Below are 25,477 nucleotides of genomic sequence, written 5' to 3' on the forward strand. Positions count from 1 at the left end.
GATTACGGAACGGGGCATTATAAGTTAGTGCTTATGTTTGCAACATCCAGAAGGAGACGAGATAAATACATGGTGTCTTTGGCACTAATGCTCAGGACCGACCACTGGGTCGATCTAGTCCATCTGTCTGTGAACATATTTTTGTGATTAACGTCTAGGTCGCAGTTTTAATCCAACTGTCTACAAATGTATATGTGTCAGTATAAAACACTATTGACTTTGGCCAATTTCAATGCTCCCATATATATCTTTCGCCCAATATGGTATCATATGGTTCCAGAAACCGGATTTAAACTCCCTGATTTGATTTTTAAATATTGCACAAGGTGTACTTGTAAAAATTACTCTAAATTCTAAACTCTAAATTGTCTATATCTCGAATATCTATCTATCGACATAAAAATGCTTTTAGATTTAAATATTTCCCATATTGTCATACCGGGTGCTACATCGGTTTTTTCTAATATTGTGTTCTAATTTTTAGTCTTGAGATTTTGTAGAAGTCTAAAATATTCGGTCCAAATTGGTTCAGATTTAAATATACACTTTTATATATGGCACCCAACAAATGTGAAGGATTTGAGATGGTATCGAAAATGTATATTTACAAAGTATTAGATAAACCCGCCCAACTTTAGACTCTCCATGTTTGGATTTTTCAACTGACATTTATTTTTATGTCCCAAAATTTATTTTTTTTTTTATATCCCAAAAAGAGAATGAAAATTTCATGAATGAGGTAGATCTGAATATTAATTTGAATTATATAGAGCCTAGATTTAAAGCTTGATAGTTCTCTAAAATACACGTAAAGACAAAAAAAAACGTTTGGAAAATGTGTACTGAAAACGTTTTTCTTTTGTTAGAGGTTTTTGAATTACTTCGAAAATTTTTAACTTTTATCACCAAAAATTTTCGTTTGTTACAAAATTTTTGTTTTTTTTTTTTTTAAATAAAAAAAAATGTTGAACCATCAACACAATCCATTTCGTTTATATCAAGCACTGTTCTTTTGTGACTTTAAGTCTTTAATAAGACACATTTTACAGTTCCTAGTAAAAATGTACTATAATAGTATGTAATGTTGAACATTTTTTCGGAATCTTCCGAACATATCTGGAATATATGAAAATACAAACAAAAAGAAAACCTGTTTGGTGTTCGGTCGAAGCAGGGATCGAAACCACGACCCTTGGTATACAAGGCGTACGTAGCAACCACTGCTCCACTGTGCCCAACTAAATGTATGTTTCTGTTAAATAAAGTATGTTTAATCGGCTCATGGGCGCCGCAAGCTATGCTATATAAATATAACTTATATAGACAATTTTCTTTTGATGACAATAACAGCTACATAGCTCAGTGGATAGTGTGTTGGCTTACAAATTGCATGGTCAGCGGTTCGATTCTCCGTCCAGGCGAAAGTTAAATAGTTATAAAATCGAATAATTTCTTCTACATTGTTTGTATTACAGAAAAAGTTGCTAAGAACTTAAAAACCTTGTGAAAGTGAGAAAGATGTGAGGGAAAATGCAATTAGCCAGAAACGATTGTTTTTTTGAGTTAATCGTTATGAAATTGGTTTTACATCCTGGAAAAGAATACACGTTTATCACAAAAAGTTTATAATTTTCTTCCAAATAAACTTCCTTACAGCGAAAAGCAAATGAGAAACGAACTTTGTTTGTCTAAAATTTCGTTTGGGAGGAAAGGATTATTTTTTTGTGTGTATGTCTTTAGTTTAAAAAAGCAGTATATTTGGTTAAGAATAAATACCAAAACCCTAAACGAAGGTCAATTCTTTAGATCCAATAAGCATGATGCTATTTTTTCTCGGTGTTCCTCTAGTTCTTCCAAGTCAAAGAACAAAAGCCTTGCCAAAGCACTGGGCGCCAGTAATCTAGATGGTAATCATTTGTCTCTTGTATCGACAAACTCGTATAAAAGCGACATTCTATTATTTTAGCCTATGTTCTGCCTAATAATACCTTGGAAGATATAATTATGTTTTGTTGTTTTATATACACGCTAAAAAATAATTTATTTTTTCCTAAACGAACGAACGAACGAAGATCAATAATGTTGTTGATGGAAAAACATAAACTTAGCAACACATGCCATAAGTAAATATTTACTTACATTAACAAAACAAACTAATAAATAAAATAAACCCTCGTTATTCCAAAAATTATGTTTCCGTGTAGTAAATAACTTTTTTGCGTGTATAGCTCTTGCGTGGTTTGATATTTTTTACGAATTTATATTACCCTTCCTTGAAGTGTTACGCAGATAAATTTCAAAGCTATTCGAACATTTTCCGATAGATTGCCATAATAATTTATAACCTAGTATAAAATCATAGCACAATTACTTTATATGAGTAAAATAGGTTCATAAAAAAGCCAATCAATTCTTGTGTTTTTCTAAGCGTCGTCCCTTGTATCACTTGAGATTCGCGTCATTATATAATATTCTAGGAGTTTTGATGGATGTACCGTATTAATAACCTACCGGTTCCGAAGGATCTGCAGTCGTGGGAGAAGATGTTGAAGAAGAGGTTGATGATGATGATGTCGTTGGAGAGGTGGTGGTGGTTGTGGTGGTAGTGGTTGTGGTTGTCTTCAGAGCTTCTTCTAATAATTCCAATTTGTCTTTAGTCTCCTGTAATTCCGATTTTAAATTTGATTTTTGCACAGCCAAAACTATTGTAGATACGGTAAAGGCTGTTAGGGCCATACCCAAAAGTATTGTTACAAATTTTCCAGCTACCAACATTTTTATAATGTTTGCGTTCGCGTGTGTGGCTAAATTAAAAAAAAATCCTTTAGTCTCTTGTTACCTTCAAAGGATTTTTATGAAGTTTCTAACTTACTCTTCCAATAAAGAAAATGTAAACCATACGCCACGAACTACCGAACACAACTAATTTCCAGTGACTATTTACCAACTCGCGCGGTGCAATCAATAGCCAATGTGAATGCCAGTAGTTCAATGGTTTATCATAATTGAGTTTGATTCTAATAAAAATTATCATCACCAAAGATTACTAATCTTATCGTCCAAAGCTAACCACGCCTGGTGTCGATAGTGCTATATGCAAAATCACCTTAGGATTATTTATTTTGGGCCAGTATTAACGCTAATATCACTCAGATAAAGGAGTATAGAAATTACAAATCTGATTAACTGTGTAGCTTTTTTCGTTAACACTTTCATTTATGATGAAAACATAAATGGTGAATGAAGAAATCGGAGTTCCATAACCAATTGAGATGTGTCAACAAAATGATTGACTGAAAGAATGAGTCTAACGATAAGATGCTCATTTATAGCCCTAGATTTATCGGCGATAATCAAACCATATGTTTTCAAAGCATTTTTTTTAAATATCATGAAAATGTTGAGAGTGCAGAAGAGTGTAAAGAAAATAATGTATGGGTGCAAATACACGCAAAGAAAAAAAGTTTGTTATTTTTTGCAATAAATCTACCGAAAATATTATTTCAATTTCCTCAAGTTGTAGTTGGTACATCGTTTATTAAAAAAGGACCTGCTAAAGTGTTTTGTTTTCTTTAAATAAAGTTACTTTGCAATTACTTGTGCGTACCCAACAATGTGGCCTACAAATAGAATTGCATGTGCGTTAATCATCAGTTGATGACAATAAGATTTACAAAGGCCGGTTCGATTCTCTGACTGGTGAAAAATTTATAAAATGAAATAATTTCATCTACATTATTTTAAAGGTTAAAGTGGCAGCCCGATTAAAATTCAGGCTCACTTAGACTATTGAGTCCATTATCTACATTATATGTATTACAGAAAAAAAAACCTGCCGAGAACTAAATAAACCACGTACACAGAAAAAATATCACAGATATAATTCCAATTAAAAAGTTGATTGATGTTGAAAACTTTTTTAATTAAAAAAATAATTATTACATTAACTTTTCAATCAAACTAGAAACAATAACTCAATTAAATCGATGATTGAAAATTTTTAATTAAAATATTAATGACACTAATATTTTTTTTATCAAACTCGGAAAACTTTTTATAATAAGTTAAAATTTATTTGAAGTGATCAATTATTTTATTGATTTTTTTATAATTTGCAATTAAAAATTCATTTGAAGTAATCAATTATTTCATCAACCTAAAACACTAAGCAAGTTGGGAAAATGCTTGAAAATTGTTAAGTTTATTAAAAAATTGTTTGGAGTTTGCAATCAACATCAAACAAATTTTTAATTGAAACAAAATACTAATCACACTAATATTTTTTTATCAAACTCGGAAAACTAAGCCATTTTTTTATAATTTGTAATTAAAAATTTATTTGAAGTAATCAATTATTTAATCAATTATTTTATTAATTTTTTTATAAATTGTAATTAAAAATTCATTTGAAGTAATCAATTATTTCATCAAACTAAAAACACTAATCAAATTGAGAAAATGCTTGAAAATAGTTAAGTTTATTAAAAAATTATTTGAAGTTTGCATTTTCGTGATTTTCGGATCAATTAATTTCGTGATTGAATCAGAAAAAATTTGTATGTGTAGAAGCTAGACAAATATGAAGGAAGATGAAATTAGCCATAAAAAAGATAGATTACCTTACAACCTTCGGGGGAAAAGAATTATTTATTTTTTTTTTACTGTACATATCATATTTCTTACATTTTACTTTTTTAGAAGAATTAAGTTACTTTTTTAGAAGAATTAAAACAAAATTAGACAATTTTGGTTTTTAACGCTTTAATAGTTTATTTTCTTAAACGGTCTTACTATTATATTTCCTAAATCTAAATAAATTATCTTATTTATAAAAACATAAATATTGTTTTAAATTTAAATCTCAAGAATGTTCGTCCTGCGAGTACCCCATAGGTGATTTCCAAAAATAGAACCACTATTAAAAACAATAGTGGAGTTTTTGGACAGTTATACACATTTCGCATTGGACTTGGAAGCCCCAGGTGATTTTACAATTGCAACGATTTTCTGTCATAACTTGTTTCGTCACTACGCTATATCCACATTCACTACACAGATGACGGCATCTCAGACTTTCCTCTTCGGAAAGCGCCTCACCATTGGCTCCCGTTGAACATTGACGTCCCCGCATACCATTCCAAAGAGGTACAGCATCAGGTTCACAATAGTTTGGAGAATCATTCATAAAGACCAAAACATCTAGAGGAATATTCTCCCACATTATTCGAGAATTTTCTGGGGTGTTACTTAACTCCAAACCTTCGTCGTACATTTGACGAATGTCTTGGGCAATTTCTTCAAATGGTTTTAGGATTTCCAAGCACACTTCCTTAGAGCAGACTCCTCTAGGACCCATAACGGCACACATGCATTGATTGGTTAAGGACTTCTCCAAAAGATTGGTAATGGCCTTGTAATTTTGCAAAGAAAGTTTACCATAAAAATCTCCAGAGAAATCAATTTTGTTGTGTTTGCGAAAAAGCGTTTCAGCTAATTTCGGATTGTCCGAACATTTCGAGGCATAAGGGTTATCTGCGCATGAACCACATCCTGATATAGATCCACTGGAACAATTTTTAGCTATGGTATATAATAACGCTGCTGTTGAGATGGCATTTACATAGGCATCTTCACGATCCATTAGAGTTGATTTAGAATTCCCTCTTCGAATAAAATCAGATGTGGGACAATTCCAACGATCCCATTTGAATGCTGACTGACAACTTTCCAAGGCAATTTCCATACTTGAACTCATGACATTTTCCAAAGAAAATGGAACTTTTAGTTGACCGTATACTTGATTTCCATATTGACCTATGAAAAAACTCTCGCTGTTGGGCGCCAGAGCGATGGTAATAGCAGTGATGACTATGATACTGTGATACATATTTGCTTGTTGCTTTCTTTGATGTTAGTGCTAAGAGATGTGAGTGGTAAATGATGATAGCCAATAAGACTCATGGGATATTTATACCACTCAGGTAGACAAAGGTATTGCTTAACCCAATTCGATGCAACATATTTTCCCATATGGGGAAGTTGTGATACATTAACCGGAAATTTTGTTTTGGTTTTTGTGCTTTAAGAATCCCAAAGCTACCGATTAAGTAACCTATTTTTTTCTTAACCAGGTAGTTGTTTTTATAAAATTCCCTAAGATCTGAGCAAAAATTCTCTTGGGAATATTGAATTAATTCCCCAGGAATTCATTGATGAATCGGATATTCCAATGTATATATTTTACTATGGCACTAGATACAAGCAAAAAAATAATACATTCCTCCCAAACGAAATGTTAGACAAACAAAGTTCGTTTCTCATTTGCTTTTCGCTGTAAGGAAGTGTATTTGGAAAAAAAGTATATACTTTTTGTGATAAACGTTTATTCTTTTCCAGGATGTAAAAACAATTTCATAAAGACAAACTCAAAAAAAAGTTGTTTTCTTTCTAATTGCATTTTCCCTCACATCCACGAGGTTTTTTAGTTCTTAACACCTTTTCCTGTAATACCAACAATGTAGAAGAAATTATACGATTTTATAAATTTTTAAAATTTTTTTACCTTTCGCCTGGACGGAGAATCGAACCGTGGACCATGCACTTTGTAAGCCAACACACTAACCACTGAGCTATGTTCCTGTTATGGTCATCAATAGATAAATATCCATATAAGTTATGTTTATATAGCATAGCTTGCGGCGCCCACGAACCGAATAAACAAAGTTTATTTAACAGAAACAAACATTTAGTTTGGCACCGTGGAGCAGTGGTTGCTACGTCCGACTTGCATGCCAAGGGTCGTGGGTTCGATCCCTGCTTCGACCAAAGTTTTTTTTTTGTTTTTTTTTTTACATACATATATTCCAGATATGTTCGGAAGATTCCGAAAAATGTTCAACATTACATTGTAGTATATTAAATTTTGAACTGTAAAATGTGTCTTATTAAAGACCTAAAATCAGAAAAGAACAGTGTTTGCTATAAACGAAATGGACTGTGTTGTTGTTTCAAAAATAACTTTTTTATTGAAAAAATAAAAATTTTGTAACAAACAAACAAATTTTTTTGGTGATAAAAGTTTAAAATTTTCGAAGCAATTCAAAAAACTCTAACAAAAGAAAAACGTTTTCGGTACACGTTTTCCAAACGTTTTTTGTTCTTTGCGTGTATGGATAGAGATGCGAATTAAATTTAATTGAATACAAACACACAGAAAGCAAATAACTTGGAAACTTCTTTTCATGAATGAAATGAAGCATACAGATTTACTTTATTCGTATCTTCCACAAAATAATTCAGAATTTGCTGAAATTTATACATTTTTCTAAAATCATTATGAACTTGGAGCCATGGCGCAAAGACATTTTTGAAATTTCAAACCAAAATTGTTGAATTTCTCGAAATATATTTAATTATTTTTGTCATATTTCCGTTGCTACTACAGTTTTGTTAAAAATTTCTAAAATTAACCTACATTTCCTTTATATTGTGGGGGAGACGTATCTCTTGATTTTACTTAGCTCCTGAGCATCTAAAAAATGTATTATTTTCAATAAGAAATTTTCTCAATTAAACAAAAAGTTTAACTTATTTTTTCTGCAATTATTACAATATTTCAATTTCTAATTTCTAAAAACAAAACAAGTTTTTCTTTCATGGTTGAAGGTGATTATAGTACACAGAAAAAATTAATCTTTAGTACTTAACGAAATTTCAGTCAATCCACCATCTTTTACCATTTGTAAACGAATATATCCTCAACGAAATATCCATACATGTTGGGCTAAGAAAAATTTATCTTATCGGAGAAAGTACGACTTCAACAAACTCAAGACGTCAAATTGGGAAATGAATCCATATAGCTATATAATAAACAAATAAATAGCTAAAATAATAAATAATATTTACGAATATGGACCATCGTTCTTGAGGTCCTTAAAGACTATGTGCACGCAAAGAAAAAAAAACGTTTGGAAAACGTGTACCGAAAACGTTTTTCTTTTGTTAGAGTTTTTTGAATTGCTTCGAAAAGTATACACTTTTATCACCAAAAAAATTCGTTTGTTACAAAATTTTTATTTTTTCAGTAAAAAAGTTATTTTTGAACCAACAACACAGTCCATTTCGTTTATATCAAACACTGTTCTTTTCTAAATTAAGGTCTTTAATAAGACACATTTTACAGTTCATAGTAAAAATTTAATATAGTAGAATGTAATGTTGAATATTTTTTCGGAATCTTCCGATCATATCTGGAATATATGTAAAAAAAAAAAAACTTTGGTCGAAGCAGGGATCGAACCCACGACCCTTGGCATGCAAGTCAGACGTAGCAACCACTGCTCCACGGTGCCCAACTAAATGTATTTTTCTGTTAAATAAACTTTGTTTAATCGGCTCGTGGGCGCCGCAAGTTATGCTATATAAATATAACTTAGTTATATGGGTAATTGTCTATTGATGACAATAACGGCTACATGGCTCAGTGGATAGTGTGTTGGCTTACAAATTGCATGGTCCGCGGTTCGATTCTCCGTCCAGGCGAAAGGTAAAAAAAATTAAAAATTTATAAAATCGTATAATTTCTTCTACATTGTTTGTGTTACAGAAAAAGGTGCTAAGAACTAAAAAACTTCGTGGAAGTGGGAAAGATGTGAGGGAAAATGCAATTAGCCAGAAAAAAAATGTTTGAGTTATTCTTTATGAAATTGTTTTTACATCCTGGAAAAGAATAAACGTTTATCACAAAAAAATATACTTTTCTTCCAAATACACTTCCTTTCAACGAAAAGCAAATGAGAAACGAACTTTGTTTGTCTAAAATTTCGTTTGGGAGGAAAGAATTATTTTTTGCGTGTGTGAAATACGTCTATAATAGCCAAATATAAATGGATTAAGGTCTTCGAAATGGACCTGCTGAATCTGGGCCAAATTTCGGCACGATGAATGCTGTGACAAGAGCCAATGCTTAAAAATAGCCCAAACCGCGAACCATCGTTTATGAAATCATGAATAGCACTTCGTGAATCACGATCGTTCATATCATATAGAATTTCCAATATTTTGTGTTTCGATTATGTATTATGAAATTACTTCGTTACTTACCACCATATTCATACTTTTCCTACAATTCGTAGCATAGAATCGGAATTTTATCTTAATTGGGGAAATTGCGTGGTCTGGGGAAATTGTTAATCTTGGGTTTCCTCACTGAGGAAAATTCCTACTGTTTAAGCAAGGCGGGAAAAGCAAGATATATGACCGGAAAAAATGTGGTCAATCACCCTTGAGATATTTTACCTGAGTTGATGTGAAATATCCTTTCGTAATGTTCGCCAGGTAAAGTTTAAAAAAATCTTATTGAAAATTGTAAACATTGTCAACATAAGACTGCGATAAATGGGATGTTAGGCCATTTCTTCCAATGGGAACTTTATTGTGAACATAATTCGTATGTTCGTAATTTGACGTTAGAAAGATGAATTGTGTTAATTTCAGTTGGGAGGAATAATAGCTTATAAATGTACATGGATTTACTCATATTGAAACTATATCAAAACAAAACAGAAGATTGTTTATAAAAAAATCATCAAGAGCTTGTGATGATCTTCATACAACTGCTTAGTAATAAAGATAATGTAACGTACAGTAATAAAGATAATGTAAGATCCGAAGTTTATATTCGGTTAAGGATCATGTATTATGTGAAAGAGATTAAACGATTTTTAATTTGCTTCTAAAGAATTTTTCTTGAACATAAGGTAGTCTTTGAAGCTTGCATTCTCAGGATGTCAATTAAAAATAAACTAAATTAATTACTGATATATAAAAATAGTTTACTAATTGCAACATGATACAAATAAGTGAATACGTTTTGTCAAAATAAAAAAAATTATTCAAATAATAAAATTTTGTCTGTTGTTTAATAAACGTTCATACTTTCAGCGGAAAAATGGTATTATAAATTCTTAAAATATCTTTAAAACTATTGTTTATACTATATTTACGAAAATAAAAATAAAACCAATTTAATAAAAATATTATTAGTCTTAACCTTTAACCTTAAGTATAATTTCTTTAATGGTAGTTTTCAAGCATACCATGCCATTACATTTTCCTTATTTTAATAATGCATTGGAAATCTCAAAACGTAGAGTAAAATGTATATCAATTTTCGTATGAGGTGGTTCATTTTCCGTTAAAACAATTTACTTTTCTTAGGTCTAAAACTCAATTCAGAAGTAAAGCAGTTGTTTTGTTTGTATATGGTATGTTGGAGAAATTAGTCTCGAATTGTACAATTCGACTCACCCTATTATACATTGCTATAACATTCCTCCCCATACTGCAAGGGAATTCTTCCGTAAATTTACGCACATAAACTAAAATCCCTACCAAAACATAAAATTCTCAAATCCCAAGAGCCAAATATCCAGATTTACATGATTGGGTTTACAGAAATTATTATTTGTCATGTGATGACAATGTTTTGAATTTTCAATAAGATTTTACCAAAGATTATCCATCATTCTTATTATACCTGGCTATGCCAACAAGAAACCAGGACGCAAACACAATGCAGGTAAAATACCAATGGGTGAGTGACCTCATATTTTTGAAGTTTGAATTCGTTTTTCCGGTCGAACGTTTCCCCGCCCTAATGAAATTTTGGAATTTTCAGGATAAGAGAAACCTTTTCAATTTCCCAATTAAATTCAAAATTCCAATTCTTATAGTAAATCATGGAGATATGCATTTTATATGAACGTACATAACCATTGGGTTAGAAATTCTAATAGAAGTTCTAATTTAAAAATTTTTAAATTTATATTAAAATATTTAAACTATATTAAAATGATATATTAACAGAATGAAAATTTAATCATTTCGTTTTACCTCAAAGAAAAATCATAGAAATGCATTATAATCTTGCCGTTCAAAACGGCTACTGAAAAGGTGTCCATGCATAACTTTATTTTCATATATGCGATGTGTTTATATGCGTTACCTACTGTATTGCAGCATTATCGTTGCTAACATGATACAATGATTATAAGGTACCTTATTCCGTCAGGTGACTTTGAACGGCTCATCATAATGTCAAAAATATTGTTGACATTTTTAAATTATGTTGTTGGAATTAACGTCTTAATTTTAAATTGTATTTGAAATTCGAAAATGAAACGGAAAATGCGAAAGTGTTGTCTGTGTAACAAGTGGGTAAATGGTGAAAATGGTCAATTTTTTTCTATTCCAAAAAAAAAAAAAACATTTCTCATGAGCAACACAAAATCAAAACAAACATTTTTGTATTTGTTTATTTACTTTTTACCGACATTTAGTTTGACGTTATGATGAGCTGCTTTTATGTTTTTGTTGTTATTTTTGTTCTACAGAGGCTACCTTACAATCATTGTATCATGGTTGCTAATATCTAAAAGTGACATTCCCAATGACATTTATTCCAAAAAACACAGTTTCTCTTAAGAGTGAGAGAAAGGAAAATAGTATTGCATACTTTCAGGCGGTATATAAAATTGACTCATAAATATTGCATATGATGTATCCACATTCGTATCATCGCTGCAATAAAGTGGCAATGGTAACACTGCCCATTTTGTCAGTGAATTCTATTGGAATCAAACTAAGGAAATGATAAAAAATGTTTAAAAAAATCATTGAATACACAACATTTTAATCGCATAAATTGTTACATATAAAATTCATGAAGTAGCACAACTGGTAAAGTTGATGGTAAATAGTTACGATCACACAAAAATAAGAATTCTCCCATAAACTCATTTCTGACACCTCTTAATGATATCAGTTAAGGAATATCCATTTTATCAATGAATTCCAAGGGATTTTATTTTCCTGACTCGTGGGAAAATCAGCCATACTACCTGGTACGGAATTTAAGTACCTTAATCGTATGCGGCTAGAACGGGATTCATAAGACACAAAAATCAAAATAAAATTTCCGGGTTTTTATCATAACTTCCCCAATTGGGACAACCAAGAAACGAATAATCATTTTTCTACCTGCGGACTATAAATACTCACAGAGTCTTATTGGTCATCATCATTCACCACTCATATCTCTTAACACAAACACCAAACAAGATAAGACAAAATGTATCACAGTATCATATTTACAACTATCATCATCGTTGCTCTGGCGCCCAACAGCGAGAGTTTAGCTTTGCTGGACAAAATAAATTTTATCGCAAGACAGAGCCAATATGCCAATCAAGTATATGGTCAGATGAAAGTTCCAATTCCCTTGGACAATGTGATGGCTTCAAGTATGGAAATTGCCCTGGGAAGCTGTCAATCGACATTTAAATGGGACCATTGGAATTGTCCCACATCTGATTTCATACGAAGACGGAGTTCCAAATCGCCTCTAATGGATCGTGAAGATGCTTATGTCAATGCCATCTCAACAGCAGCTCTTTTGTATACCATTGCCAAGAATTGTTCTAGTGGCTCTGTATCGGGATGTGTCCCATGCTCTTCGCAATGTTCGGACAATCCCAAATTTGCTGAAAAACTTTTCCAACAACTTACCCAAATAAAATTTTCAGAAGATTTCTATGGTAAACTTTCATCCCAAAATTACAAGGCCATTACCAATCTACTGGAGAAGTCATTAACCAAGCAATGTATGTGTGCCGTTATGGGTCCTAGAGGAGTTTGTTCAAAGGAAATATGCCTGGATATCCTAAAACCATTTGAAGAAATTGCCAAAGATATTCATCAAATGTACGACGAGGCTTTAGAGTTAAGTAACACTCCAGAAAATTCTCGAATCATGTGGGAAAATATTCCTCTAGATGTTTTGGTCTATATGAATGATTCTCCAAATTATTGTGAACCTGATGCAGTTCCTCTTTGGAATGGTATGGGAGGACGCCAATGTTCAACGGGAGCCAATGGTGACACACTTTCTGCGGAGGAAAGTTCAAGATGTCGACAGCTTTGCAATGAATGTGGTTACACCGTGACAACCAAAAATGTCATCACCGAGAATCGTTGTAATTGTAAATTCACCTGGGGATTCCAAGTCCAATGTGAAATGTGTATAACCGTCCAAAAAATCCACTATTGTTACTAATAATGGTTTAGTTTTTGGTCCAGGTGATCGACACTCGCAGGACGAAGCGTTTTAAGATTTAATACAAAAGTATGCATACAAATATTTATTTTTTATTTATAATATTACTTATTTCATTTAGAGAACTTTTAATGGTTGGTTCTATTACAAAAAAAAATAAATAAATTTTCATATAATTTTATTGTAATAAAATTTGTTTTAATTATGTTTTGTAAAAATATTTTGAAGAGGTTATATCCCAAAAATAATTTGCATTGACAAACACTCAATCTGCAAAACATCTCCCATATAAATTTATTGCCCGATTTTCACAAATCCTTCCATAGATTTATCAGGATTGGTTAGGGTATCATATAATCAGCTACGCTCCAGAGAAGATACCTCAAATCGATTGAAGCAATTGTTTTAACATATGTGTTAGTTATATAATTTAAAGTGAAACAATATAAAATATGTAAAATAAAAAATAAATCTTTATTCGCAAAAGAAAACGAAGTTCGAATTAAATTCACCAAACACGTTTCAAATCGAACATTATTGTTCCATGTTCTTGGGATAATCATATGCTTCTCTGTTGGGTTTATAAAGGTCGATCTCTATATTTAAAAATGGAATTTTTTTAATATGCCTAATAATTAGAATCAGTATTTGGTCCAATGTGGATAATTTGAGGATGTGGAAATTGTGGAATTTAGACTGAATTTTAATTTTGTTTCATTACACCATAAAAATTATTTAATTATGCTACCAATTAAATTTACAAAATGTAAGTATCTGATATAAAATTGTACACATAAAAAAATTCCGTAGTTAAACTAACGCTGAATGTAACTTATTTTTATTCGAAAAAATTTATTTGGTTGTAGTTAAATTTTATTATTTTTATCGAAATTTTCCACAGCTTAATGAAATCTTCCTTTTTTTAAGTATGTCTCAAAAATTGTATGAACTAAACGTGAGTATAAAGTTCAATGACCGTATACATAAGTTCAATATGAACTAAAGCAAAATGAAATTTTCGGCTGAGATTGTCTGTCCCAGGGGTTTAAAAATCCAAATCTGCATGTAGAGAAGAAACTGGTTGTCGCGATTCTTTGAGTATGATCGCGACAACCAGTTTCTTCTCTACAAAATAATATGATTGGTTGTTTTTTGTGGCAACCATGTGCAATGTTTACGGCAACCATATTTGCCCAGTTAATAAAAAAATTTGGTTGTATGGCAAGATGTCATGCTATTGCTAAATGTATGTTCAAATTAAAAGAACTTGGTACGCTTTACGAAATTAAATGTAAAGTTCTTACGTATGGAGATTCCGGAATTATCCCCTCAAGAAGTGAAATCTGGATATCGATGATTTACTAAAAATGGACCGATAAACCGACGCAGATCTTTGTGAGCCTAAAATAAAATCGGATAAAAACTACGATTTCTAGAAGCCCAAGGCCCTTGGGCTATTTCAAAACCTGGACCTGGATATTGCCCATTGACCTTCCTATTCGGACGAAAAAGACTGTCATATGTTTGGATGTAAAAATGATATATTTGGAACTCACATTTTTTAACAAATTGTTTTTAAGTGCAACCATATAATGTTCATAAACTAGCACAACATGTTTGGGACATATATGTTAATATGTTAGAACATATTATGGTTGGGACATAACAGTTTTGTAAATGTACTATGTTTGGATGCAAACATATAGTAATTGAGAAGTAGCCTTTAAACATATATGTAAATTAATGGAAGTAACCAATTGACGGCTAAAAACTATTTCTTTAATTTTTTTCTACCAGTCTATGCCTAAGGTAAAACATACAAACAACAAGAACAATACAAACAATATTTTGTTTAGACCAATCCTGAAAATATACATGCTTGAAGCAAAAAGTGTTTGGGGTATATGTTACAGAAACGATTTTTTTTTGAGGATGTGCCAACAAAAATACGAATCTTTGCCAAATTTCAGCACGACAGAGTCATTATTGAAGACTGTAACATGATTACAATTGACAGACAGACATTGTTATATCGTTGTAGAATTTCTCCCTGATCAAGAATATATATACTTAATATAGTCGGAAATCGATATTTCTATGAGTTACAACCGGAATGACAAATTTATTATTCCCCCATCACAAGGAATATGATCACCTCAAATATGTTTCAGGAGCATATTATTTTTCATGTTAGAACAAGGCGATTAACGTCCGAATGCATGATTTTAATTTACAATTAATTATTTTTCGAGCTTTATGGACAAAGAAGGAACTTGATTCACAGAGTCATTGAAAAGAAAACGCCAGATACAAATCTATACACGGGCGAATGAACTTTATTTTTGGACTGAGAAACTGGAACATTTTTGTTGCAAAAATATTGTTTTCTCACCAAATATAAAAGTGCTTGCCGAAATCAGATAAATAATTTCCGAGACAATGGTTGCCTTTAAACATGTTACATGTTCCCCAATCAAAAATAACATTACACTCTCGAAACATATTTGAGGTTATCATAATCCTCCTATTCGTGTATAATCGTCACTGTTAATAAATAAACTTTATGATTTTGTAATTTAATAAAATCAATTGAATATTTTATTTTGATAATTTAAAATATATAAGACAAATTAATTGTGATAAATAAAAAGCAAAAATTGTATAAAGAATAATTGCTCGCCCTGCGAGCCCATATCGTTTGCACTCTCAGGATGATGTTGAAATTAAAGAGAATTTAATAGCAAATATATTGATTTTGAATTATGACACACATTTCACATTGGACCTGGAAACCCCATGTCAGTTTGCAATTGCAGCTACTTTCTGTTAATACTTTTTGGGTTCGAACTCGATAACCACATTCATGGCAAAGATGATTGCATCTGGAACGTTCTTCTTCAGAGAGTTCTTCACCATCGGGAGCCATTGAACATTGACGTCCATGCATACCATGCCAAAATGGCACTGCATCAGGTTCACAATAATTTGGTGAATCCTTAGTGTACGCCAATGCATCCAAAGGAATATTTTCCCAAAGAATACGAGAATTTTCAGGAGTATTGTTCAACTCCAAACCCTCTTCATACATTTGGCGAATATCGTTGGAGATTTCAGAAAAGGGCTTAAGAGTCTCCAGACATAAATCCTTGGTGCAGACACCTCCAGGACCCATTACAACACAAAAACATTGTCTGGTAAGAGATTTCTCCAAAAGATTGGTTATGGCCTTGTAATTGTGCGATGAAAGTTTACCATAGAAATCGTTCGAAAAATCCAAATTCGAATGTTCATGGAAAAGTTTTTCAGCTTCTTTTGGATTATCAGAACACTGCGTTGTGTAGGGATTATTGGAGCACGATCCACACTCGGCTATAATACCAATGGCACAGTTTTTGGTAATAGTATACAACATGGCGGCTGTAGTTATAGCATTCACATATACATCTTCGCGATCCATTAGAGGGGATTTCGAACTCCGTCTTCGAAGAAAGTCTGATGAGGGACAATTCCAGCGATCCCCTTTGAATGACGATTGACAGCTTTCCATGGCAATTTCCATGCTTTCAATCATCACATTATCCAGGGAAAAGGGTATTTGTAATGGATTATTAACTTGATTGACATATTGGCTTTGACCGGCAATGAAATTCAATTTGTCAAGCAAGGACATGCTCTTCGCGTTGGGCGCCAGAACAACGAATATGATAATTGGAATATAAATAAACCTCTCATGCATTTTGGTATTGCTCTATCTTTTGAATGATATGACTGATGAATGATGACTGCCAATAAGAGCCTTTGGATATTTATACCCTTCAGGTAGTTCCAGTTTTGCTGGTAACATTTTTCAGACAACTTATTTTCCCATGTGGGGAAGTCATGATAAGAAAACCGGAAATTTTATATTTGGGTTTTGTCCACGAAAAATCTCTTTACTAACGCTTTAACATTAACCACATAGTAAATTCATTAAGACTATCCAGGACAGGTAATATTGCCGAGAATATTCTCACGCCAGGGAAAATTCGTTGGGAAATTCGAAATTTTTGGTTTTCATTGATAAAAAAAATCAATTGGGAAATTTATAGATCATTCAGAGGCGCCAGTCGATTCTAGGTAGATAAAATTTTTATGCTATGTTTACTATTATTTGTTACAGATTACATTGTGGAAATCTGGAATGGATTGTCCCATTTCAAAATTCTTCTGTTCTGTTTCAGTAGATTAACAGTGACCGTGATTTTAAAAGTTAATCTCAACACTTCAACTCTAATGTTAGTTAATCGGTTAAATTGGGTAAACACTAATGGAAATTATCTCCCGGTTTTTGTTTTGGGTTTATCGTGAACGACAAAAAATCCCATAACAAATTAAGGCGGGGAATTGTGAAACCGGAAAAGAGATTCAATTTTGAGTGGACAATTTCGCATAGAAAATTTCCTTATTCTATCCAAATGTTTGCCACATTTTCACTCTAGAATTAGCCATATACCTGACTTTATTTTTGAGCAGAAGTGTGGCGAGCAACGGAAAAGGACGACAAAAATTCTTATTGAAAATTGGAATTTTTCCGTAGTATATGGGTTTGTCTAGAATGGCAATAAGATTTTTGAAACCATATGTACAAGTCGAAAACATATGGGTGGGAGTTTTCAGTTCAATTATCTCAATATGGGAATTTAATAGTATTCCTGGGGAAAATATCGATGAGAGCAGACATTTCATAACTTATTCCTTAAAGAGTTTAAAATTTCATTTATTTATAAGACCAATTATAAAGCTAATATCCATAATGTTATAAAGCAAAAGGGAAATTACTGTTTTTAATGAATTCAACACTAGAGGTGTGCGCGTGAAATTTTACTCCCACTCACGCACATTCACGAAGCAAAATATTTATTCACGCACACGCACGATACGTGTTGTAGCCAATCCCAATCACGCACATTCACGAAATTAAAACCAGTACTCACGCACGAACTACTTTTAAAGACTCACGTTCACGCACGATTCACGACAAATTCACGAGCCTCACGACATTTTCCAAACGGAAATCAACAAAGGTAACAAACTTCAAAAATAGAATATATTTCGAGAGCTAAATTAATTTCAGTTAACATACGAGTATGAATTAAATCTTGATTTTTTCATGAGCGCGACTTTGCAGAAATTTTATTTACGCACATTCTCGAACAGATTTTATTTTTCACGCACGACATATTTATTTTAGTCCCATTCACGTACATTCACGAGACTTGCTTTGGATTTTGTTCACGACTCACGTGATTCACGTGTGAATCACGCGTGTCACGAGAATTTCGTGTCACGCGCACACCTCTATTCAACACTCAACAAAAATGAATTCTACTTTAGTTCATGGAGTTATTATGTTTTAAGAAATTTTCCATGACTTTAATAATTTTTGAATTCAACACTCAAAAAAAGTGAATTCTACTTTAGTTATGGAGTTATTATGTTTTAAGAAATTTTCCATGACTTTAATAATTTTTGGAGTATTTTAGTTAAAGTAACTAAAACAGAGAAAAAATTATACACAAATGAAGCATAAAGGTTAACTAAATTCGTGTCTCCCACAAAATATTTCTTATTACTTCTTATTATATTCTTATTATTTCGTATGACACTAAAGACAATTTTGCAATTTTGAAATCCAAATTTTTCCTTCAAACTACAAAATGTTCTTTAATAAGTGAAAAATAATAATATTGTCTAATAAATTTTCTTGGATTTGTCGAAAATTATTTACTTTATAATACAGTTTAGTTAAAATTTTCTAAAATTATTCAAACTTTTCTAAAATTAAATAAAAAGTTCTTTCATAGTGGCTTCACTGATTTTTCAGTGAAGAAAAAAATATTTTTAAAAACTTAATTAGATTAACTAATTTTTATAAATAATAATCAAATTCAAAATGTTCAATTTCTTGGCAAACTATCATCATAAAGAAGTTATCCTGAGTTATGGACTGTTCCAGGATACAACTTCTAGGGGATTTCATATAAAACGTTACTTGTAATTTATGTCGTTTGACGGCGTAAATACAAATGAATTGGTGACAAGTGAACAAGTGAAGCCAATGCGGATCGAGTTTCCTGAAATTGAAAATCTAGGGGTATTTTAAGACCACAAATTGGTGTGTCGAAAATGGGGGTATCGGTCCATGTTTTGGTATAGCTCCCATATAGACCGATCTCCCGATTTTACTTCTTGGGCTTCTTGAATCCGTAGTTTTTACCCAATGTGCCTTAAATTGGAAATCTAGAGGTATTCTAGAACCATAAAAAGGTGTGCCGAAAATGGTGAGTATCGGTCCATGTTTTGATATAGCCCCCATATAGACCGATCTCCCGATTTTACTTCTTAGGGTTCTAGAATCCGTAGTTTTTATCCAATTTGCCTGAAATTTGAAATCTAGAGGTATTCTACGACCATAAAGACGTGTGTCGAAAAGGGTGAGTACCGGTCCATGTTTTTATATAGCCTCCATATAGACCGATCTACCGATTTTACTTCTTGGGCTTCTGCAATCCGTAGTTTTTATCCAATTTGCCTGAAATTTGAAATCTAGAGGTATTCTAAGAAAATAAAGAGATTTGCCGAAAATGATGATTATCGGACCATGCTTTGATATAGCCACCATATAAACCCATCTCCCGATTTTACTTTTTGGGCTTCTAGAATCCGTAGTTTTTATTCAATTTGCCTGAACTTGGAAATGTATGTTAGAGGTATTCTAGGAAAATAAAGAGATAAGCCGAAAATGGAGATAATCGGTCAATGTTTTTATATAGCCCCCATATAGACCGATCTCCCGATTTTACTTCTTGAGCTTCTGCAATCCGTAGTTTTTATCCAATTTGCCTGATATTGCAAATCTAGAGGTATTCTAGGACCACAAAGAGGTGTGCCGAATATATTGTGTATCGGTACAGTTTTTGATATAGGCCCCTTATAAACCGGCCCTCCGATTTGAGATCTAGATTCTAGCACTACAAATAGATGTACTGAATACTGTGTATATCCTTCCATGTTTTGGTATAGCCCCCATTACACCGAATTCCCGATTTAACTCCTGGGGTTTCTAGAAATTTTAGTTTTTATCCGATTTGCCACAAATTGAAAATATACTGGCATTTTAGACCCATAACAAAGTGTATATGATTTAGTTTTATCGGTCCATTTGGTAAGCCCTCCATATAGACCAATTTCACTTATTGAAACTGAATGCAAAATTTCCAGATTTTACTTCTCGTAATCATATAAATAATTGGGATGAAAATCAACAGATTTTAGATTTCAAATCAAGGCGTTATTTCATCATTTTCTTGCACACTTACAAGAGATGTTTATGATTCCTCTAAAACTCAATAAAAAAATGGTTCTTATAAATTCAGAATCTGATCTAGTCTTCATAGGTAAAATCTTAACATTTATCTGTGGAAAGCGTACTGGTCGACCTCATATTTATTACGGTGATACTACTTAGAGAAGCTTTGATACACTCAGAAATGAGAGGCATTATTGAGTATCCCCTCTCAATAATTACTCTACTGTTTAAATACGAAGATGGAAAATAATTTAAATCCTATATTTATAATCTATAACTTGCTACGATTATTTGTGACACTTTATTTTAGCTTTTCATTTCGTCTTATTGAACAGATCATGCATAATAAATACACGCAAAGAAAAAAACGTTTGGAAAACGTGTACCGAAAACGTTTTTCTTTTGTTAGAGTTTTTTGAATTGCTTCGAAAATTTTAAACTTTTATCACCAAGAAAATTCGTTTGTTATAAAATTTTTATTTTTTCAATAAAAAAAAGTTATTTTTGAAACAACAACACAGTCCATTTCGTTTATATCAAACACTGTTCTTTTCTGACTTTAGGTCTTTAATAATACACATCTGGAATATATGTAAAAAAAAAAACAAAAAAAACTTTGGTCGAAGCAGGGATCGAACCCACGACCCTTGGCATGCAAGTCGGACGTAGCAACCACTACTCCACGGTGCCAAACTAAATGTTTGTTTCTGTTAAATAAACTTTGTTTATTCGGTTCGTGGGCGCAGTAAGCTATGCTATATAAATATAACTTATATGGATAATTATCTATTGATGACCATAACAGGTACATAGCTCAGCGGTTAGTGTGTTGGCTTACAAAGTGCATGGTAAAAAAATTTTTTAAATTTTTAAAATCGTATAATTTCTTCTACATCGTTGGTATTACAGAAAAAGGTGTTAAGAACTAAAAAACCTCGTGGATGTGAGAAAGATGTGAGGGAAAATGCAATTAGCAAGAAAACAATGTTTTCTTTTTTGAGTTAGTCTTTATGAAATTGTCTTTACATCCTGGAAAAGAATAAACGTTTATCACAAAAAGTATATACTTTTCCTCCAAATACAGTGAAAAGCAAATGAGAAACGAACTTTGTTTGTCTAAAATTTCGTTTGGGAGGAAAGAATTATTTTTTTGCGTGTAGCTATTGTGAATTAAAGAAACGTCACTTTACCTAAATTCAGCATGACACCACTAGCAGGATTTACACTGACGATATATTCTGGCTGAACAGAAGAGCAACAATCTTCTGGATAGCTCAAATGTTTTTTTGCGTGTAGCTATTGTGAATTAAAGAAACGTCACTTTACCTAAATTCAGCATGACACCACTAGCAGGATTTACACTGACGATATATTCTGGCTGAACAGAAGAGCAACAATCTTCTGGATAGCTCAAATGTTGCATCCAGCACTAAAAGAAAACAGGCCTGATGTTCAGAATAGTTCATACAAATGCTACAGCTGGTATTAAAAGAAAACTGGTCCAATATTTTTAATTGTGATCATATTTTATATTATGTGTATAACCCCCGCAATTCAAACAATCATTAAAACAATTTTTCTACAAATTTTATTAAAACCATTCATTTTCATTGACATAGATCAATTAACCCAAGCAGCTGGTTTACCCTCAACCCTATAGCCATTATATGCCATACTTGACGCAGCAGCAGCAATTTCCGATCTACGACTAGGCTCACCAGCCCAATATGAAGGAGCCACTTCATAGGTTTGCATTGGCTTATTACTATTCTTAAAGGCAGAAATGATCAGCAAGAATATGGCCAATTTACCCACCAGCATTGACTTCATCAGCAACAATTTCAGCTTCGTTACCAGAAAGGGAACAATGGCAGATTGGATGAGGAAGGGCAAAATGAATAGAGGTAAGATGCGGGTAACCATTTCATATTTCTTGCCACGACCTAAAAACCATTGAAAAGAACACTTAAGAAATTTGTTTTCAACTAATGGGGCACTTATGGTGATCATTACCTTCTTCACTGGTGTCGCTTAACCAGCGACCTGTAACCAACTCTTTCAGACTTTCGCCATCTAAATTAACTTTAACTATGCTATTGTCTAGATCCAAAGACATATTGAGGGCAGGTCCCAAATGGTATTCACCCTTGTTGGGAGAATCTTTTTTCTTGGCATTGGTTTTACGTTTTCGTTTAGTGGGCAGTTCTGTAGAAATCTCCTCCCTCTCAGGGCTTAAGGTGCTGGAGGGAATTGGTGATGCAGAATCCTCCTCTGCAATTTCAGGATCATCTGTAACCACAGCTTCATCGGCATCATTGATATTACCGGATACAGTTGGTAAAGGTTGTTCTCCTTCATATTGTTCATCCTCCTCTGCAGCAGACTTCTCCTCATCTCCTTGTATGGATTCATTTTCCTTTAGTTTCTCCTGTTTATTCTTCATCGTTTCCCTCAGGGTTTGTTTGTACTCCGTCAGGGTTTTGTTACCCAAATAGGTGCTTTTATAATTTTTATAGATCCCCATGAAAATGGTTCGTAAAGGTTTGGATTTTTTCTCATCATCCAAGCTACGACCTTGAGCCGCTTGACTTCTTTCCACATTTTCGGGTTTTATACCTAAATCACTTAAAGCTACTTCCTGTTGATGTTGCTCCACACTACTCGTCACAGGTTGAGGATCTATGACTTTTCCATTTTCTTCACTGAAGCTGGGATTGGCACAACCACTTAGGATACAAAGAACTATTAAACCACTCACTAGACTATTCATGTTAATAACATAATTCAATGGAAGAACACTTTTTCTAGTCTAGATTTAAAGCACAAGAAGCGCGAAGGTGTATTTCAAGCCAACCTCAAATAGTCAGGAATAAAATCTATGGAAATAAACGCGAATTGAAAGTTCGGATAATGCTGAAGACACTATGGAAAACTCTTTTGATGACGTGCAATCACTTGAATGTCGATGGGGAAAATGCGTTCGTATTCATGTGTGCCATGGATTTTTATTAACTTGGCAGTCTCCATCCGCTATCCATAGCCTAAGCTGTCACATATTTTTGTAAGCAGCTAGTCAGTCGGCGGGCAATAGCGACTGCAGCAAGTTATCTGGTTTATTTTCTTCTTTTCCCCAGATTGGTGGTAAAGCGAAAGACGTGTTCTTGAATTTCCACAAAAGCCACCAAGAGTGGCCTATCCAAGTGGCTGTATGTTAAAGGCAACATAAGACGACGGAGAAGGGGAGACTGAAAGAAATCTTACAAATGGTGAATGGTACAACGAGAATATTTACATCAAGCAGGACATATTTTCGCTACATAGATAAGCTTCAGCTTCATGTACTTCAGCTTGTATCCAGATCAAACCCAGTTTCGACCAAACACCAAAAAGTTTTTAAGCGATTGGATTATCCCACCTCAGGTGACATTCCTGAGTGTTTGAAAACTTCTCAAAGTGGTTTCAATGTGGAATGCCGTTCGGACTCGGTTATAAAAAGGAGGCCCCATGTCATTGAACTTAACATAGAATCGGGCAGCACTCAGTGATAAGAGAGAAGTTCACAACTGTGGTATCACAGTGGACTGAATAGTCCAAGTGAGCCTGAAATATCGGGCTGCCACCATACCTAACCTAACATAATCAGATCAAGAAGCTCAGCGACTTAGGTGGGATGTGCCCAGATCTGGTGGTGAGTCGGGTTGGAGTATCTGGGCAAGAGAAAAGATGACGAGTGTCATGTGTTGCAGATGGGACACATGTCAGCCACGTTGCTACCAAGTCTGCCGTGGGAGGTATCTTCTCCAGGCGGTGGTCGGACTCCGAGAACAGGATTAACCATGTAGCTTCTCATCGCTCCAAAACTACCCTAGTCTGTCATGGGAGGTCTCTTCCTCCAGGCGGTGGTTGGACTCCGAGAACAGGATTAACCTTGTAGCTTCTCATCACTTCAGCTTCAGGTGATCTACGGGTGTGCTGCGGACACATAGTGTCGCAGTTCTAAAGGCTGCGTCTGTATATTATTCCACTGTATATCACTTGTCTGAGTTGCCCACACTGGTTCTGCATAGTTTACCACTTTACCAACATCCTTTCGAAATCTTATCATCCTATCGAAATAAAGACCAACCAACAAATCTGTCTATTTTCATCTTTCCCACTTCCACAGGCTTTATATAGTTCTCAGCACTTTTTCTGTAATACAACCAATTTAGAAGCAAATATTCCGATTTATTTTCTATTCTGGTTTTTGTTATGATCAGTGACTTTAAAATGTTTTCTTTCCTTCCACTGAATGGATAATTGCTTCATCTATATTTCTCTCTGTGCATAATGATTATCTTGTTTTCACATCATGCTCAATTGGCATCGGTGTTGAGCAGGAGTTAAACGCGGACTTAAAATAAATGGTTTATTTGTGTAAGATTTTTGTTCCAGTTTAAAAGACAAAACAAGCCATGATATGCTTTTGATTTTGAGTTCAAACCAAAGCTATTTTAGAATCACTCTGTAGCAAAACAAAAAACAACCAGCTGGCAAAGCCTTTACAAACAGACGACCCCTTTCATTTTGTTTTTTTTTTTTTCAGTTAGGATTCGGAGACTTTGGATGTTTGTGCGACAGTATTTGAGAAACAGGTTGGATGAAGATGATATTGATAGACTTCTTACTTGTGTCAAACGACATCACTTAGAACAGGTATGAATTTCCACAACCATGCTCATCATTTGGTTGAAATCGATTTGATTCAATACTTGTCCTTGTCGCCTTGATGCGAGTCATCAAACAAGTCCATACTACAATCGCCAACAAATAGCTTCTAAGCAAATCCCAAACATTTAGGTTAATTTGAATCATAGTTTCGAGGCTATATTTGAAATTTTCGTTTCTTAAATCGAAGAAATTCACTTTTGCTCCATTGGAGTGTATGTCTCACCGTCCATCTGGTTATGGTTGAATGCAATGTACGCAATTGATATTAAAATATCTGAAAATTTCTGAAATTTTTTTTAATT

The 25,477-nt window shown here is 33.1% G+C and overlaps 5 protein-coding genes across 5 annotated transcripts in view; 1 reads left to right on the forward strand and 4 right to left on the reverse strand.

Annotated features, from left to right (window-relative positions):
• The window catches only part of LOC142236513 (uncharacterized), a 34,229-nt gene extending 31,228 nt beyond the window's left edge, over nt 1-3,001 (reverse strand). The window contains exons 1-2 of the mRNA XM_075307740.1: nt 2,873-3,001; nt 2,512-2,804 (exon numbers count right to left, since the gene is read on the reverse strand). Coding sequence (XP_075163855.1) covers nt 2,512-2,775 — 264 coding nt within the window. The 5' untranslated portion in view covers nt 2,776-2,804; nt 2,873-3,001. The remainder of the gene's footprint in view (nt 1-2,511; nt 2,805-2,872) is intronic.
• Nucleotides 3,002-4,918: 1,917 nt separating this feature from the next.
• Nucleotides 4,919-5,887, reverse strand: LOC142236518 (wnt inhibitor of Dorsal protein-like). Its single transcript, XM_075307752.1, has one exon. The coding sequence runs from the start codon at nt 5,885-5,887 to the stop codon at nt 4,919-4,921; it is 969 nt and encodes a 322-aa protein (XP_075163867.1).
• Nucleotides 5,888-12,102: 6,215 nt separating this feature from the next.
• On the forward strand, nt 12,103-13,129 carry LOC142224091 (wnt inhibitor of Dorsal protein-like). The gene has a single exon (XM_075293897.1). It carries the CDS (start codon nt 12,134-12,136, stop codon nt 13,115-13,117), a length of 984 nt encoding a protein of 327 aa, XP_075150012.1. The 5' UTR covers nt 12,103-12,133; the 3' UTR covers nt 13,118-13,129.
• A 2,722-nt stretch (nt 13,130-15,851) lies between these two features.
• Nucleotides 15,852-16,787, reverse strand: LOC142236528 (wnt inhibitor of Dorsal protein-like). Its single transcript, XM_075307763.1, has one exon. The coding sequence runs from the start codon at nt 16,785-16,787 to the stop codon at nt 15,852-15,854; it is 936 nt and encodes a 311-aa protein (XP_075163878.1).
• Nucleotides 16,788-22,030: 5,243 nt separating this feature from the next.
• Nucleotides 22,031-23,455, reverse strand: Osi22 (Osiris 22). Its single transcript, XM_075293890.1, has 2 exons — nt 22,479-23,455; nt 22,031-22,408 (listed from the first exon to the last, which is right to left on the reverse strand). The coding sequence occupies exons 1-2, from the start codon at nt 23,233-23,235 to the stop codon at nt 22,086-22,088; spliced, it is 1,080 nt and encodes a 359-aa protein (XP_075150005.1). The 5' UTR covers nt 23,236-23,455; the 3' UTR covers nt 22,031-22,085.
• Between the last annotated feature and the right edge of the window lie 2,022 nt (nt 23,456-25,477).

The sequence above is a fragment of the Haematobia irritans genome, chromosome 1 (genome assembly GCF_050003625.1).
Source record: "Haematobia irritans isolate KBUSLIRL chromosome 1, ASM5000362v1, whole genome shotgun sequence".
In the NCBI taxonomy this organism is placed as follows: Eukaryota; Metazoa; Arthropoda; class Insecta; order Diptera; family Muscidae; genus Haematobia; species Haematobia irritans.

Bases quoted from the DNA above. Each gene is read 5' to 3' on its own strand.
- LOC142236518 (XM_075307752.1), bottom strand. From the start codon at position 5,887: ATGTATCACAGTATCATAGTCATCACTGCTATTACCATCGCTCTGGCG.
- LOC142224091 (XM_075293897.1), top strand. From the start codon at position 12,134: ATGTATCACAGTATCATATTTACAACTATCATCATCGTTGCTCTGGCG.
- LOC142236528 (XM_075307763.1), bottom strand. From the start codon at position 16,787: ATGTCCTTGCTTGACAAATTGAATTTCATTGCCGGTCAAAGCCAATAT.
- Osi22 (XM_075293890.1), bottom strand. From the start codon at position 23,235: ATGAATAGTCTAGTGAGTGGTTTAATAGTTCTTTGTATCCTAAGTGGT. The intron at 22,409-22,478 runs GTAATGATCACC...AATGGTTTTTAG, and splicing joins AAGCGACACCAGTGAAGAAG to GTCGTGGCAAGAAATATGAA.